Source organism: Paroedura picta, chromosome 3 (assembly GCF_049243985.1).
Source record: "Paroedura picta isolate Pp20150507F chromosome 3, Ppicta_v3.0, whole genome shotgun sequence".
Taxonomy (NCBI): Eukaryota; Metazoa; Chordata; class Lepidosauria; order Squamata; family Gekkonidae; genus Paroedura; species Paroedura picta.
Genome location: NC_135371.1, coordinates 37,475,468 through 37,492,289, shown reverse-complemented (window position 1 = coordinate 37,492,289; position 16,822 = coordinate 37,475,468). Strand labels below are relative to the sequence as shown.

Below are 16,822 nucleotides of genomic sequence, written 5' to 3'. Positions count from 1 at the left end.
ATTAAAAATCATTGTGAGATTGAGATAAAGTATATCTTCATTAAACAGATGCCATCATTGTTAGAGGGTAACACCATTTTTAATTTGTTTTCCCCTTTAAGGTGATAGAATTTAAGGTGATAGAATATTTCCAATTATAGCTAATGCACCAGACCCCAAATTAAACATGAGTATATTCAAATCCCATTAGTATTTTAGAAGATCTGGATGGGGAAGATGCCACTGACTTCAACAGGGCTGACTATGCCCTTTGTTAGGGAAAAAGGCTGGTGGTTTCATCCTGGGGGATGAAATACCTGCTGCTTTGATTTACTGACTGTAAGGGAAAGCTAGGTAAACATTTCTTTTGAAACAGATTTGATGGACAAAGGATGGTGCTTGTGCACAATCTGCACGTTAATACATCATTTACTCTTAGCCCCACTAATAAAATGAGTTCATGTGTATGTGCTGATTTCAACCTTCCTCGGATGAGGAGGACAATGAAACAAATCATCTTAACTCCCCTGAGTACAGACTACATAAACCAGAATCTCCAATGTTAAATTATGTTACAACCCAAATTCTTTGAAGCAAATGACCACCGATCAAACTTCAAGTAGTTTATGAGCTGGTTTGTTCTTTTGATATTTTAGTCTATAAGAATCACAACACCCCAGGGCTCTAGTCAGTTGAAGTCCCATTGACATGGACCTTGAATCCAAGTGAAAAGGTTTAACTGGTTTGGGGATCATAACCAAAGGCTTTGATTCTTAAACCACTCTGCCTGTGTATTTTTGGTGCAGTAAGGCCACTGTGTAAGTGACGTGGTTTTGTGGATTGTGGCTGGTGGTCATCTTCAGGGAAAGAAATGGTGGTCTTGATTTACTCTGATCACTTGGTTAGGTACCTTTGCACCATCATGCAAAGTCTCATAGGCAAGTAAGTATTACATGGATCTTAAAAAAAATCTCTGTACATGTTCTTTCATGTGTCTATAGCTCTCCAAGTGTATTATCTGTGGGCACCCGCAAAGTGCAGGCTGCAGTCACCAAACCAGGTTTAGAACGATGTGAAGAACAGAGGTAAGATTCTGTTGTGAGAAGTAAGAGAAATATAATTAGTCAATTTAGAAGAAGACACAGAGTTGGTTTGTATACCCTGCTTTCCCCTGCCCCAAGGAGTCCCAGATTGGTTTACAATCACCTTCCCTTCTTCTCCCCACAGCAGGCTCCTTGTGAGGTAGGTGGGAATGAGAGAGTTCTGATAGAACTGTGATTGGCCCCACGGTCACCCAGCAGGCTTCATATGGAGGAGTGGGAAATTAAACCTGGTTCTCCAGATTAGAGTTTTCTGCTCTTAACCACTATAACACACTGGCTCTTATGGATTTCTGTGTCTTACAAACTGTTTCTGATAAAAATGTAGATCACCTTGAAAAACAGTGGGACGCCATTCTTGGCTGGCATTTGAGGATGCCGTTAGGATCAGGTCTAGGAAAATGCACTTCATTTCCAATTCTTACCCCTCCTTGTTCTGGAAAAGTTTCAACATATCTCCCTTTCCCAAGTTTATTTTCAGGCTTTCGTCTTTCAGGGTAACCTGAAACTGACATCCTCCCCAGGCTCTGGTTTAGTAATATTTTGGATCTATTAGATTATTTATTCAGATTTCCATGGGACTTCTGCTTTGCTGATCCAAAATCTTACACTGTATTCTTTTTACATGACATTGTAGAGACTTATGGACAAATCGACCAAGGCCAGACTCACAAAGAACCCAGTTGCAGAAAACAGAATCCAAATTCCACAACCAGATCTCTCTCCCTGCCTCTCTTCAGTTTGTTTTTGAGTTCTTGCTTTTCTGGAAACTAGTCATAACCTTATATTTAAAAGGAATGGATAACATAGGATGCATCTATTTACTGCAAGGTTCTAGTGTAAAATTTGCTGGCATGGAATTGTGGAACTTGTATTACGAATTAGTATCTTGGGGATAAGAAGACATCCAGCTAAAATAAATGAAAACAGTATAAAACTCTTGCATAGCTTAAGCATCTCCAAAGTAGAAATACAGATATTCATCATGACTTGGTGGAGTGGCTGAATCTTTTACAGAAGCCGGCTTCTACGTATTGAACCAACAGCATTGGGATGCTGGAGAGGTCACTTCCAGAAACACAATATGGAAGGCCATGCCCATACAAAATAGGCATGGTGTTGTGTTGCAGCTAATAGGAGGCTTACATTGTAATCCAATGAAGAGCTATTCCACTCTTAGCCCAATGAAATCAGTGGGACTTGGGAGTAACTGCACAGAACAGCTTTTTAAACCCATGAGGTGTCACGTCACCAGTGGCAGGCCTGCCCTCTCCCCAGAAAAATCATATATGAGCTTGGTTTCCTGCACATGGTCAAGTTCTAAGGTTCCCACAGTAAGCCATCTGTAAGGATATGCATGCGTCGAGTCCAGGAGATTCTGGTAGTTTCAGTGATCTAATACCGAAGTAGATAACAATGTTATGCTGGGCTAATTTGTTGAACATACAAAATTGGTTCTCTGCCAAAGCACTGGGGCAGACCTTTGAGGCAATAGCAATGGGGTTTATGACATTGGAAAATGTGGCAGGCATGCTATTGCATCTGCCAGCCAGACCCTAGGAAAACCCCAATCAGAAATTTGAGGTGGGGACTGGTTTGCCAGCATCACACCGATGCACAATATTATTTCTGACACCTTGCTGGGTTGACGGTTTTGGATTAGCCCTGAACTATGGTAAACCATAGATTCTGGATTTGTGCTGGAGGTGGTGGAGTTTCATGTCTCTGTGTTATCAACAAACCTCTTCCTTTCCCTCCCACTTGCCTGTGAAGTGGGGAGGAGGAATGGAGGCCAGTACTGCGTGGCCCTTCTACTCCTGAGGTTGTTGCAAGTGCTGCTGAAGCTTAGTTTGCTCCTAAGTGAGTCTGGCCCAGTGAAACCTTTATTTATCCCCCTCCCTTTCATTTGCTGGGATACAAGCATCTTTGCAGATAGATGTTGCCTTTTTTCTTTCTTTCTAGCACTTGACCCCCAAAGGATTGCCTACCTCTAACCTGGTGGTAGAGGACATTGCTTTGGTGCTTTAGATGCAAATGGCAATTGAGGAAACACCCAGTTGCAAGTGGCTTCCACTTGTGGGAAGTAAGGTGAAGTAATTACTACAGTAAAGATGAGATAGACATTGAGTATAGCCACATGATACAATCCTTTCAGGATTGTAACACTTGAGAATTAAGGGAGGGACCAAATGTTTGTCTGATGCTTCGTGTAAGCATGATGATGGTGATGTTATCCGTTCAGTCGTGTCCAACCCTCGGCAATACTATAGGAAAGTTTTCGCCATATGTTTCTGTCAATGCATACTTCCTGGCAGAAAACAGAAAATTAGTCTTGGACACCTCTCGGTAATGTGGTACTTTGTCACGGACAGGGTATTATTTACAGAACAAAGCCTTCAAACATACCATTCCTACATGTGTCATAAAGTGGGACAGTACTGGGGAGTCTGTACCACATCTGTAGTGTTTCATTTATTTTTCTGAAGAATGGAAAAGTGGCAGAAAAATGAAATCAAGTGATTTTTTTTGGGGGGGGGAGACAACATGTAGATTGGCTTTCATGGATACAGTTTCCAAGGCTCAGTTATCTCATCTTTCCCCCACCCTTCTGAGTGTAGAAGATACCAAAAGGGTGTAGTGGATACATTGTTGAAGACTGAGTGACCCAGGTTCAAATCAACCATCAAATTCACTGGATGAACTTGCCGCAGTCCCTTTTTCATCCTAGTCTAGGATTATTGGGAGCATATAATGGAGAAAGGCAGAATTGTCGCTACACTGCTCTGAGGTCCTAAGAGGAAGAGCAGGGCAAAAATGTGATAGAGTCTCTCCAAAGTTGTAGTTGTAGTTCTAACTCTGTAGAAGTGGATGCAGTAGTTGAGTCTGTTCTTCTTTTAGCCCCTTTCCATGTCTTCCTCCTCCCTTCACTTTGCTGCTTCCCCTTTCTGAGGGTAGCAAAAGGCTACAAAAACTTCTGATGGAGAAACTGAAAGAGAAAGGAATAAACTGATGTCTTATTGGGCACTACAGGCAGCAGTGTGTATGGGTTTTCCACTATAACTCTGCAGTACATGGGTTCCCTGAAGAGCTGAAATATAATTTTGTTAGAGATATAGTCCTTAAATTTTAAGCAGCAGCCACTCATTTGCTTCCCAGTATTGCTTTTGCCTCCATATTTGTATTTGGAAAGTCTCTACTGCCTAATTAACTCCCACAGGAGTTTCACTCCGTTGTTCAGGCAACCTCAGAAAATACACTTGAGTCTCCAGTGGAATTAACAGAAGGCTGGGATGTAGATGGTGTAGATCCTACCATTCCACTCAGCCATGTCTGAAGCTTAAGTAGCCTTCCTCCACCTTAAGGAACCTTTCTTTACCTTTTCTGTCAGAAGAAGAGCCATTTAAGTTGAAGGAAGACTTTTCAAGTGGTAGGAAAGCATTAAGCTTTGCTCAATGGAGTCATAGTATAAATGTTATTGATTTGCCTTATAGGATTGTTGTTAAAATAACTGGGATAACATATGTGAAGTATTTTGAATAGTGAAAGTGCTACATACATTTAGTTGTTCATGAACAATATTTATACCCATTAGCGATGCCACTGAGGTATATATATAACCCTTGCATTAAGTTCTTTCCTATTTTGTATTTTAGGAACTGTGACCTTGTTAGGCTCAAAAATATGTGTGTTATGTGTTACGTGTGGCCAAGTCACTTCCGACTTATGGCAGCACTATGAATTAATGACCTTCAAACATCCTATCACTGACAGCCTTGAGTCATTCCGTCTCGCATTGGGTCTTCCTCTTTTTGTATAGTCTTCAACCTTCAACCAGTGATTCTTGTCTCCTCAAAAATATGCCATATAAATAAAAACAATTAATTTTTGAATTTAAGTTTTCACCCCTTGATATCAAATACCATTCCTAAATCAACAACGTCACTAATTGGAAATGATATCTTAGTTCTCAAAAACAAACAGAAACTTCCTCAATAACTTCAACATCTAAGCTCTCCACCATACTGACTGAAGCAGGATGGCTGTATTGATTTGGGAGAAGCAAACTGGGGGAGAACCTTGAGTGGAGCTGGGGGAAGTCAGGTGGATAGGGTCTGGGGCAAAACTACCTTTCTGTGCACCAATTGCCACTTTAAAAAATGTCCTGTTTGGGCATTCTTTAGAGGGAAACTTTCCAGTTCAAAAAAATTCTCTCTGTGTGAAGCAGGTGAGGCACAGATAAGATTTCCAGGTCCTCCCTAGCCATCAGTGGGGAAAGCGGGGGTAAGTTTGCTAGATCCAAGTAGGGAAACTCCTAGAGATTTGGGAATGGAGCCTGGGAAGGACAGGGAGCTCATTGAGGCACAGTGCCATAGAGTTCTCCCTCCAAAGCATCTGTTTTCTCCAGGGGAACTGATCTCTGAAGTCTTCAGCTGAGTTGTGATTCTGGGGCATCCCATCACGTGACAGAGACATACTTGTGGTTCTTTGTATCTTCCTCATCCATTATCCCCTGCCACATCCTAAGTCCAAATGGCCCAAATTGTGCAAATGAAGCAAAGTCAACAACAGTGTGGCATTATTCAAAATTTGTTCTCGATAAAGAGTGCTCGTGCTCCAGTTTCCCCTCAGTAATGAGAGGCTGCCCTCTCCTGTACCATTATCGTCTTATATTATTTTGTGTCCTATGGGACCCATTAGCAGCAGCACTGAAAAGATTTACAGCCTCTTTTTAGGCCATTTGTAGTTTGGAAGAGGAAAGCCCTCTCAAACCGTGGATGTAGGAAACATCGCATCCTCTCCAGGATGGTCTGCTAAACCAATTGCTGAGGGGTGACTAATGGTGGTTCATTCCTTTGGTATTTTCTGCACTCGCGTTCAGGAGGGGGAAAGCCCTCAGATATCTGGGAATGGCATTACTTCATTCTGTCTCCCCTTCACAAAGCAACTGCTGTGGGATTTAAACCGGTAGCAGAGTGTTAGATTCAGCCAGGGGTGGGGAATCTTTCATTGCTAGAAAATATTGTTTCGTTGTGTAGGAATTTTAAGGAAGACATATTTCAACCCCTAAGTATATGGCACCATGGTGATGATATTGTGAAAGCGCTGAAAATTTTAGTGTGTTGCATAGAATATAGCAGTCTGTGCTGACTACAGGAAAATTGACAAGCATCCAAGTATCTCTAAACAAAAAGTGGTGCAATCTGGCAAAAGTTGTTTCAGCAAGACCCATTGTAATAAATGGGGTTCTTAACTCTTAAGAAAGTCCCATAGCTTTCAATGGGATTCAGTTATCCCTGATTTTTTTTTTTCTGGACTGAGCCTGTGGACTGTAGGAATTGATCAGTATCATATGAATAACAAGATGTCTCTGTGTGAGACAACAGGACCGAGAAGATCTCTCTGCACCACTGCAGCACTGCCGGTAAAAGGGGAGAGCGGGAGGTCCACCCCTGACAGGCAACGTGCACCCCAATCCATCATATTCTGCTCCCCCCTTTGGGCCTGGTCATGGAGTGGAGAGGGCTTTGATGTTTCATGTCCTCCTCCTTCTGGCCTTGTCTCAGGCCTCCATCTGTGCCCAGAAAGCTTCAGGGGTGAGGGTTGCCAGCTCTTGGTTGGAAACTTCCTGGAGACTTTGGAGGTAGAGCTGAGAGTGAATGGGATTTTGTGTGAGGAGACCTCAAGGGAATATAATGGTATGCAGTCCCCTCTCCAAAGCAGCCAGTTTTACAACTGGAGTTTCCCCAGGTCTCACCTGGAGGCTGGTGTCTGCAGGTATGCTGCTATGGAGTTCCCCCCTTTAAAGCAGCTATCTTATCCTGGGGATCAGGGGATCAGTTGTAATTCTAGGAGGTTTCCAGGTCCCACCTGAAGTCTGGCATCTTCAGGTGTAATGCCACAGATTCCCCTCTCAAAAGCAACCATTTTTTTCCAGGGGGACTGATCTCTTTAGGCTGGAAATGACCTGTAATTCCAGGGGATCCTCCGATTCCTTCTTGAAGACCAGCATCTCTACAGCACTGCCCTTTCCAGACTCCAGACTTCACTCCACAAAGACCTGTGAGCTAGCGCCCATTGCCTTTCAGGGTGCAAAGGGCTTTGTCTCTAGTACAAGACAGTGACCATTCAAAACAGCTATCAGTAATCACACAATCATTTAGTTATGTCATAATTTAATACCTGCAGGACTAGAAAAAGTGTTGACAGTTTAAGCCCTGATTAATAGACCTATAAATTATACCTGTTTACAGCTACAGTCTTCATGTAAGTACCATTTGTTGGAGAAGGATGGAGATGTTCAGGTCAGGAACAATGTCCTTCTAGACCAGGGATTCCCAACCAGATGTCCATGGACTCCTTGACGTCCACAGGAGCTCTGAAGGGGGTCCAATGGAAACTCTGAAGTGGGGTGGTAAGTGGGGTGGGGTATGGGCTGTCTTATCAGCTCCTGCTATTCTTTCCACCCTAAATGAAGCATAGTAGTAATAAAGGCGATGTGAGGGAGCTAAAGGAGGGCTAAGGGTATGGGTAATGATATAACTTCTGGGAGTGTGGCCAGCTAGCATCACTTCTGGGGCTCGTCTAAGTTAAAAAAATTATTTCAGGGGCTCCTCCGCAGTCAAATGGTTGAAAAAGCCTGTTCTAGACTGAAATGCTGCCCCACTGGTTTCTGAATGTTGCCATTTTGTCATATTTCTGACCATTTATTCTTCTTCCAGAGACTGGCCTATTTGTCAGTCAGTCAGTCAGTCAGTCAGTCAGTCAGTCAGTCAGTCAGTCAGTCAGTCAGTCAGTCAGTCAGTCAGTCAGTCAGTCAGTCACCTTTTATTGGCATAAATGGCCTATTTGTCCTATATAGACAGCAGAATGATATTATTAAAAATGATTACATGTGTAACATAGGAAAATGACCCGTGTTCTTATGTCCTGTATCAGTGTGGGCTGAGTAGGATATAAGAACAAACTGACATCTGGATTGTCAGAGTGTAGCGGTCTGGTTCTTTTTTCCATATGTCTCTTAGGTGGTCCATCTGCTGATGAGTAACAGTACCACCCAACACTTTGCTCACACATTTGGTCATGACATGCTTTCTGTTTCATTGATTTCAATGTTTCCCTCTGTCGACCTGAAACTAGCTCACTCTTCAGCCTTCATGGAAGTCCCAATTCCACATATGAAAATGGGATCAGCACCACTGATCCCACCACAAGCTGAACTCTTGGGAGAATTAGAGAACAGGAAGGACAGCTGTGAGGAGGAGATAATTGAGATTAAGGAGGACCATGAGTATTAAGAAAAATAAGGAGCCATTTGATAAGGGCTGGCAGCTGTTTGGGAAAATATGTAACCATAGGGAAGACCACAACCAATTGCAAATCCTTTGTATGTGTGATAATTTGGACACATGATGGTGAGCAGGACTTACCTTTTCATCATGCCAAACTTCTTTTGGCAGTTCTGTTGAGTTTCTGGATTGAGAGTAACTGCAGATGTGAGATCAGTCAAGGAGAAGGATAGCATGCTCTTCGAAACAGAACAATGATCATATCCGGAACTGAGTATGGAATATGGTCAATGTCTTGCAAATCCCATGGAGTTATTCCTGTTTGATAAAAATACAAGAAGGCGAAAGAGACATCTGAGGCCAACCAGTGACTCAGGGGTATGAAAACACAGCAGCTGTGTTCCTCTCTGTGCCTGCCCTTGTGAACTGCCTGTGGTAGGGAGCAGGAAAATGGGCTGATGGCCTCTATAATAGGATGTATTTGACACAGCAAAGGAATGCTAGAAAACAGCAGAAAGGAAAGCATGGCTGTTTGAAGGTCAGCAACACAAATCGGTGATACTCTGGAAAAGGTGAAGGTAGCCAAGCTACTGTTGTGGAATACGCTTCAAATATAGAACAACCTCAATTCTGCATTCTGCCCTGTGCTCAGGCAGCATCAGATTGCATCATATTGATAGTGAATAATCAATATGCTTCTTGTGGAAACAAGTCAGATTGTAGGAGATGAGAACAAGATGTATATACAAGAACTCTGTTATAATGCAATCTGGTGAAATTTAGACAGTAGCAGATTTTCATTTATTATTTATTTAAGGTTGGATTTATACCCTGCCACTTCTCCAAGGATTTGTGGCGGTTTATGATAAAAACATTGATATGTTAATAAAATCCCAGTAAACACTCCCCCCCCCAACAACAACTCTACAACTCTACAAGAATGGCTGCCAAAAAACACCCTATAACTCCCAAGCAGACCAACCAGAGTGGGGAGCGATGTTGTGTGTGCTCTAGCTGGGGGGGGGGGGGGGAGAGGGACTTTGATCTTACTCTGGCCTCAACTCAGGACCTGGTAGAAGAGCTCCATTTTACAGGCTATGCGGAACTGTGACAACTTTGTCAGGGCCCTCAGTTCTCCCGGGAGCTCATTCCACCAGATCGGAACCAGGATCGAAAAAGCCCTGGCCCTCATTGAGGCCAGGCAGACTTCCCTGGGGCCAGGAACCACGAACCGATTAGTACCCACAGAGCAAATAGCTCTGTGGGAAGCATAAGGAGACAAGCAGTCCCTCAGATAGGTAGGGCCCAAGCCACGGATGGTCTTAAAGGTCAAAACCAAAACCTTGAACCTAATCCAGGCCATGATTGGCAACCAATGCAGCTACCTCAGCATAGGCTGGATATGAGTCCTCCACAGTGACCTGGTGAGGACCCTAGCAGCTGAATTTTGCACCAACTGGAGTTTCTGGGTCAAGGACAAGGGCAGGCCAGCATAGAGGGAGTTACAATCTAGAGGTGACCGTTGCATGGATCATTTTGCCAAGCAGTCCGGGGACAGGTAGGGCAGTAGTAGCTTTGTCTGGTGCAGATGATAAAATGCTATACACGCTACCACTGTTACCTGGGCCTCCACAGATAAGGAGGCATTCCGAGTCACCCCCAAATTCCTCACTGAGGCTGAGATGCTAAGCTAAGCCCTACCTAAAATAGGCAGGCACATTTTCTGTCCTGCTACCTTCTTGCCCAGCCACGGGACCTCCATCTTGGAGGGGTTGAGTTTCAGGTGACTCTTCTCTAATCATCTAGCCATGGCTTCCAAACATCTGGTAAATGTATCTGGAGGAGGGGGAATCTGGGCAGCCATCCATGAGGAGATAGAACTGGGTGTCATCCACATGTTGGCAACAACCCGGCCCATAGCTCTGGACCAGCTGTGCCAGAGGGCACATAAAGATGTTATATATTATATATAAATATGACTATTAGAGCCATACTTCAGATGCATAGTAAACTGAATAACTAATTTGGAAGGTATTTACTGGAGGAGGGTTTCAATATATCTAATTCTCAACATGGCCCCATTTGAAGATACTTAAATCCAGAGACTGGAACCATGACAACCTGACAAAAGACCTAGGTTTGCAGAAAAATCTGAAACCTGAAAAAGATATGGGTATGGGTTAATCCCTCTCCAAATGATAGAAGCAATACCTGTTGCTTCAAGGAATGGAGAACTGTGGCCCTTGTGCAGCTTCTTATTCAACCCAACATTATTGCCAGCTTATAAAACCTTTGTTTATGTCATAAAAAGTAAGGAGAAAGGGCTGGGCTGTTTCCAGTGGTTTTTTGAGCCTTTGAGAGATGACTTCACGGCTAGGCCGGGCAGCTATATAAGCATAGCTGAAGATGAAGGGGGCAGATAAAAAGTGGGTGGGTAAGAAGGAGAAAAAGAAGCAGGGAAAGGTGAGAATATGGGGCGTGGCAGCAGAATGGTAAAGAAATAATATGGGAAGTATGCAAAATGTTCCCCTCAAGCCCTTTCAGTTCTCCAGGTTATAAATGGCTGGTACTACACGGCTGGGCCAAGCCCACTGGCTAGCACTGTACAACTTGGCCTGGCAGTCAACACTACACAAGTGGGCCAAAGTATTCCAGGAACAGGCTTCCAAGGAGAGTGAAGCAAAGAAAGCTGAAGGAGGAAGCAAATAGCTTGGCTGGTACATGGGTGGGAGATAAGAAAGCAAGAAAAGGGAAGTGTCTAAAGGGCTTTCAGGAAAGGAAAAGAAGTTCTAGGAAGAGGAACATGAATCACCTTACAAGTCCTTGTGGGTGCCCTGCTTATATTAAACATTTCTGGAAGTCTGTTGCAAGCCTTCATGCTGGCAGATCAAACTGAGTCAGTGTCCTTATATTGGGAAGAGCCACAATTAGATATGAGAAACCATTCATCCTCAGAATCCTAAGTGGAACAGAAAGGCTCAGATTGTTGATTGTATTGAGAGAGACACCGAACGCCCTAAAGATCTGAATCTATATTTTCTCCAAGAAGCTCATGGCAGCATACAGTGGGATTGTACTATTGTAACGTCACAGTAACTATGTGAGATAGATCAGACTGAAAGATACTACTGTCCCATTATTTCCCAGTGAGAGTCATGGCTGAACAGGGATATCCAGAACTTCTCAACATTTCTTATGCCTTACTGCTGTTGTTAATTACTCTTAATGGAATTTGGAACACCAAAACCACTTATTGGGATTAACTGGTGTAGCGTGACTCATTAATAGTCTCAGTTTTTCTTGATCAGGTCTGAATTTTACAGGACTATGTGTATCTCTGCACTTCCTATATTTTTGTGGCTTCTTGACCTTGCTGATTATTTATTGTCATGGTGGTGGGAAATACTGTCAATTTGCAGCCAATTTATGGCAACCTCATGAGGTTTTGAAAGCAATAGACAAAGAGTGATGGTTTGCTATTACCTGCATAGCAACCCTGGACTTCCTCAGTGGTCTCTTATCTAAGTACTGATCAGGGTTGACGTTGTTTAGCTTCTGATATCTGATATCAGTCTAGCCTGGATTGTCCAAATCTGGCACTAATTCCACACAAGGAATTTGTCCCTGGACAGCCTCTCGTTGCTGGCAGATTTTAGTGTTGCTTCCACATAACATTGGCAGCAACCTGAGACTGTGCAGGAGCTGGTGCGAGTTTTGGCCAGATTTGCCTTGCAATTAGGGAAATCTCCAAAACTGGATTTCCCACTTCTTTTCTTGGGGCAATCCTGTGTGGAGGGAGAAACCTGTGACAGTCTCTGCAGCATTTTGCCCACCCTCACATCCACCTTACACTCTTGATTTCCTGCTTTAAATATTTTTTAAAAAATGGCACGGCCTGCATTGCTGCTGGGCTGCAAAGCAACATTCCCTAAGTTCAAGTAAAATGTTCTGTTAATTGTCCTCGGTGGTTTTATGATCAGGCAGTCAAGACACATTCCCATTTGTGTTTTCAGGTGTTTGTGTTTTAACAGGGATGGTGTGTGTGTGTGATGAAGCAGCCCTCTCCTGATCAGCTGGGTGTCCATGCTCTTTGTTTTTAAGCCTTGCTGTTCACAATCACTCATAGGGGTCCAGTTACCATGTCCAGCCTCTCACAAATCTGCCCAAACATAAATACAGATCATAACACCAAGAATCCCCAAAAGAGGACGAAATACTTTATTGTTGTGGCATTTTTCCATAGTAATGCAAAATTGTTAATTTTAGAAAAATGCTTTTCTGTTCTGGCGTTACCGCATAGCAATGTGGAAGTGCCCTCCCCTTTAAAAAAGTTAATTTGGGGGCTTGAGGAGGGATGGATTTTTGAGTCCCTGTAACAACCACTGTGCTGGGATTGGTGGCTTGCGGTGATTGACAAGCTCAGGAGTGGGGGAGGGAGAAGATTTAAATGGGTAGCTGTATTAGTCTTAAGTAGCACAATAAAATCAGAGTCCAGTAGCACCTTTAAGACCAACAAAGATTTATTCAGGGCGTGAGCTTTCAAGTGTAAGTACTCTTCATTTGCTTTGCTTTCCCTTGCTGCCTCGTTGGAGGCAAAAGGCTGCAACAAGGCAGAGGGAAAATGCAGGAAGGGGTTGCTCGTCAGGAAGCTTGCAAACCCATGGCTTCCAGCTGTGCATTTGCAAGCATGAGGCATTGCAAATTTAATGCCTCCATGCAGAATCAGCCAGGGTATTTATTTTCATATCTTCTGTCCACCTACCCCAAAGGTTTGCTTAGTGGAAAGATACTCTTTTAATCTGAACCTGTAGGCTTTGGCTCTGGTACCCAAAAGGTTTTGCTGGAACCAAGTGCAATTAATCTTTTTGAGGAGCTGTTAGCCTTCTTTTTGTTTGCTTTTTGGTACAACGGACCTGCCACACTTCCAATTACAAAATCAGTAGACCTTTGATGATTGAGAGTGCCATTGATGTAGTCTCCATGACATTGCTCCATATAAAGTACCAAGCAATGAATACCATGTGGCACTCACTGTCCCTTCTTGTGTTAGAAAGCAGAAGAAATGATTGCAACAGCAGAAAGAATGGTGGTGAGGGAGGAGGATGTGGATTAACCATATGAGAGCCTGATTGTAAAACAGATTATAACTTTGGGCAGTAAAAACCATACAAGAGACAATTTGGTATTGTGGTTCAGTGTGGCGATGACTAATCTGGAGAACCAAGTTTGATTCCTCACTTCTGTAACATGAAGCTTGCTGTATGACCTTGTGCCAGTCACAGTTCTCTCTAGCTCTCTAAGTCCCTTCTACCTCACAAGGCATCTGCTGTGGGAAGAGGAAGGGAAGGACTTTGGAAGCCACTTTGACCGTTTATGCACTGGAGGTTTCATGCTGGGCTGCAAGCTAGAGTTTTAGTTGTGGCAGGTTGCCCCACCTCTTCCTACACCCACATGGGGGGGCACTTGACCCGGTACACCTCATCCACTCCCGATTTGTGCTCCTGCATGGCAGCTGGGGCAGTGAAGTTCCCAGTGCATAAACTGTCTTTGAGATTCCTTCTGGTAGTGAAAAGCAGGGCATAAAAACCAACTCCTCCTCCTCTTTTTCTACTGCTGCTATATAATTACATTTGGCATAGTAGTATAGACCTGAACATTTTGTCCCAGACAAAATGCCTCAGTGATAGAGGTGGCATCAACTATAGCCTGTGTGACATCACTAGAACACCCTTTTTGTAGGACTGGGCTATTGGCAGTTCTTTGAGTGTCTGTTTTGGTGTTTTATGATATCCCTTTTGCTTCTTCTTCTTCTTCTTCGCTTACATTTTAAAACTTTTTTAAAAAGAAGGCAACTAGAAACTTGTTTGAAACAAACTCTGAGGGTTGTTGTGGACTTTGAGCAAATGTAATGGAGGCTGAATGCGCCTCAGCGGCCCAATAATAACCCACCCCTGCTTCATGTCGGCATACTCCAATAGGAAGAAATGTAATGAGTTTAGTTCTCTTAAGTGTCCTGGACAGCGAACTGTAGCAGGAATGAAACTACCATACTTCCAACTAATAAGGCCTTAAATCCCAGGGAGGCTAAGGAACTAAGGTACTCAGGGTCTGTTTCAGGTAGTGATGGATTATGGATTGCACATTTATTGTAAGTAAGTCCCCGACTTTCTCTTGGTCTGCATAATGAGCCGTAATAAATTATCAGGGAGCCAGCAGCCCCCAGTCCTAAATTGCATTAATGCTCATGCAGTCGGTCAACGTCGCTGTCCATTGCTGTGAATAATTGAGTGCAGTGACACACACTGGGACTTTGCTAACAGTTAAAATGCTTTTTGAATTAAAGCAAGTAATGGGAGGAAATCAGGAAACTGCCTGTAAATCATGCCTCCATCCCAAGACAATTTTGGGCTTTATAGCTGCCTGCTGGAAGCGTGGGGCGGGGAGCCCTGAAGTTAGACTGTTTTTTGCGGAAATCCCCCTGTGTGACCTCTCTGCTCTTTCCAAAACAAAGAGCAGCACTTGTGGTTTGTACTACAAACTGCTATGCTGAAGTCTTGGCAAAAGGGGATTGCCCCACAATGAAGGCAGAATTTAAACCTTGGCATTGGTACCAGGATCCCCCACTCTCCATCCTTGAGCAGTAATCTCTTAGGATGCTGTTGTGGTGATACATTCATCTTGGCCATTTCAAGCTCTTCAGGAGGAAATGGACCCAGTCCAGCCATGGATTAGAGCAGGCTTTCTCAACCAGGGTTTTGTGAACCCCTGTGGTTTCTTGATGGCCCTGGAAGGGTTTCCTGAATGGGTGGGAGTTCATTAATTTTTATAGATTTTTTAAATGTATTAAACAGTTATTGTGTGATATGACCATATATGCTCATGTTGACCCAACACCCCCTCCCAAAATAGCTACTAATATGGAATGGGGGGGGCTGGGTGGGCATGTATGCAGTTAGGTTTCCCAACCATATTCTGCATGATCACCCCACTTCTGGAGTTTCTTGAAACCTGAAGAATGTTTCCGGGGTTTCTCAATGGTAAAAAAGTTGAGAAAGGCAGGATTAGGGACAGGAAGGGTGACAGTGGGATCCCAAGCATAGGATCAGTAGCCAAAGTTACTCTTTGTATCACTACACTTTTATCACATGTATACGACTCTGAAAGTAGGCTTTCCAGAAGGGCTTTGAGTACATAAGGGGGAGCTAATCAGTAAGGTTGCCTGGTCCCGCCTAGTAATTCACAGGGGATGGGGTGGGGACTTATTATCTGGAGAAATAGAAAAGCCAAGGCATCATTGCTGTTAAGTGGTATAGACCTGAACACAGGACATTTTGTCCCACATAGGATGTCATTACACCGCAACATCCAGGTGATGTTATGGTATTTGTGAAAAAACTCTATGGTAAAACCAGTTTCTACCACAGAGTTTCCCCCAAATATCAGAGGGTCATCTGGATGTGCATGACATTTCCTGGGCCCTTCTCTTTCTCCAGGTAAATCAGCTGCTGGCCAGCTGATTGGTGGCTGTTGGGGTGAAAAGGTACCTGATGGGAGGGCTCCTGTATCCTATGAAGATTCTGTCAACCTTACTAATCAAGGGCATTCTAATGTTTTCCTTATGATACTCATTTACTAGTAGGGCAATTATTCACAGCTGAGCTTCTCTGTTTCCCTGAGTTTCAAGACAATCCAGTAACATGTGATTGCTGTAGTATACATTCAGAGATGACACCCTGGTCATTTCCACACCTGTGTAAAAATAGCATTATGCCAGCTAAATGGCGTAACGCTAAATATAATTGCACCTCCTGGCCCTTCCTCACCTTTTTGATTTTATGTTTAAAAATTCAATTATTCTTCATTGAAACACCTACGCATCTAATCATCTAATCATAGATGCATAGTGCTTTTTTAATGCTACCCATTAATGCCACCCATTTCATTCCTGATTTTGGGTGGGGGTACTTTAGAGAGGCATGCTTTGTGTTACAGCTTTGGGAGAAAATTATTTTTGGTTTTGCCTATACATTTGTATGCCTATTAGTTGCTCCTGGCAGTTCGCTAAAAAAAATCTCCCATCCCTGGGAGAAGGGAGAGGGAGGCAGGTGCGAGGGTGAGTCATTGGAGGCTTTTTTGCCTCCATACCTTTCTTGGGCTGCTGGGCTGCTGGTTGCTCTCCATTATATAGCACTACATAGGTTGGTGAATCCACTTTTGGGGATTCACCAGTTCTTTAAATTGGAGGATGTAGCTGGCTCTTTAGTGCCCAGATGCTGATGTTGGTGATGTCATATTGAGAGGCTGAAATATAACATCAACAAAAGGTAAGCATTTCACTATTTTTAACCGATGCAGAAATCCCCCGTCTCTTTGCCTAAAATTCTGTAGCACAGCTGACAGGTGAGACCATGTCTCATTTCCCAGCAAGCAGCAGAGGTTGGCGAGATACCAGAAAGG

At 43.5% G+C, this 16,822-nt stretch overlaps 1 protein-coding gene across 3 annotated transcripts in view; it reads left to right on the top strand.

Moving 5' to 3' along the window:
• C3H3orf20 (chromosome 3 C3orf20 homolog) overlaps window positions 1-16,822 on the top strand; it is an 83,299-nt gene that overhangs the window by 54,760 nt on the left and 11,717 nt on the right. For all 3 annotated transcript variants that reach the window (XM_077325331.1, XM_077325330.1, XM_077325329.1), the window contains one exon: window positions 981-1,064. In XM_077325331.1, coding sequence (XP_077181446.1) covers window positions 981-1,064 — 84 coding nt within the window. The remainder of the gene's footprint in view (window positions 1-980; window positions 1,065-16,822) is intronic.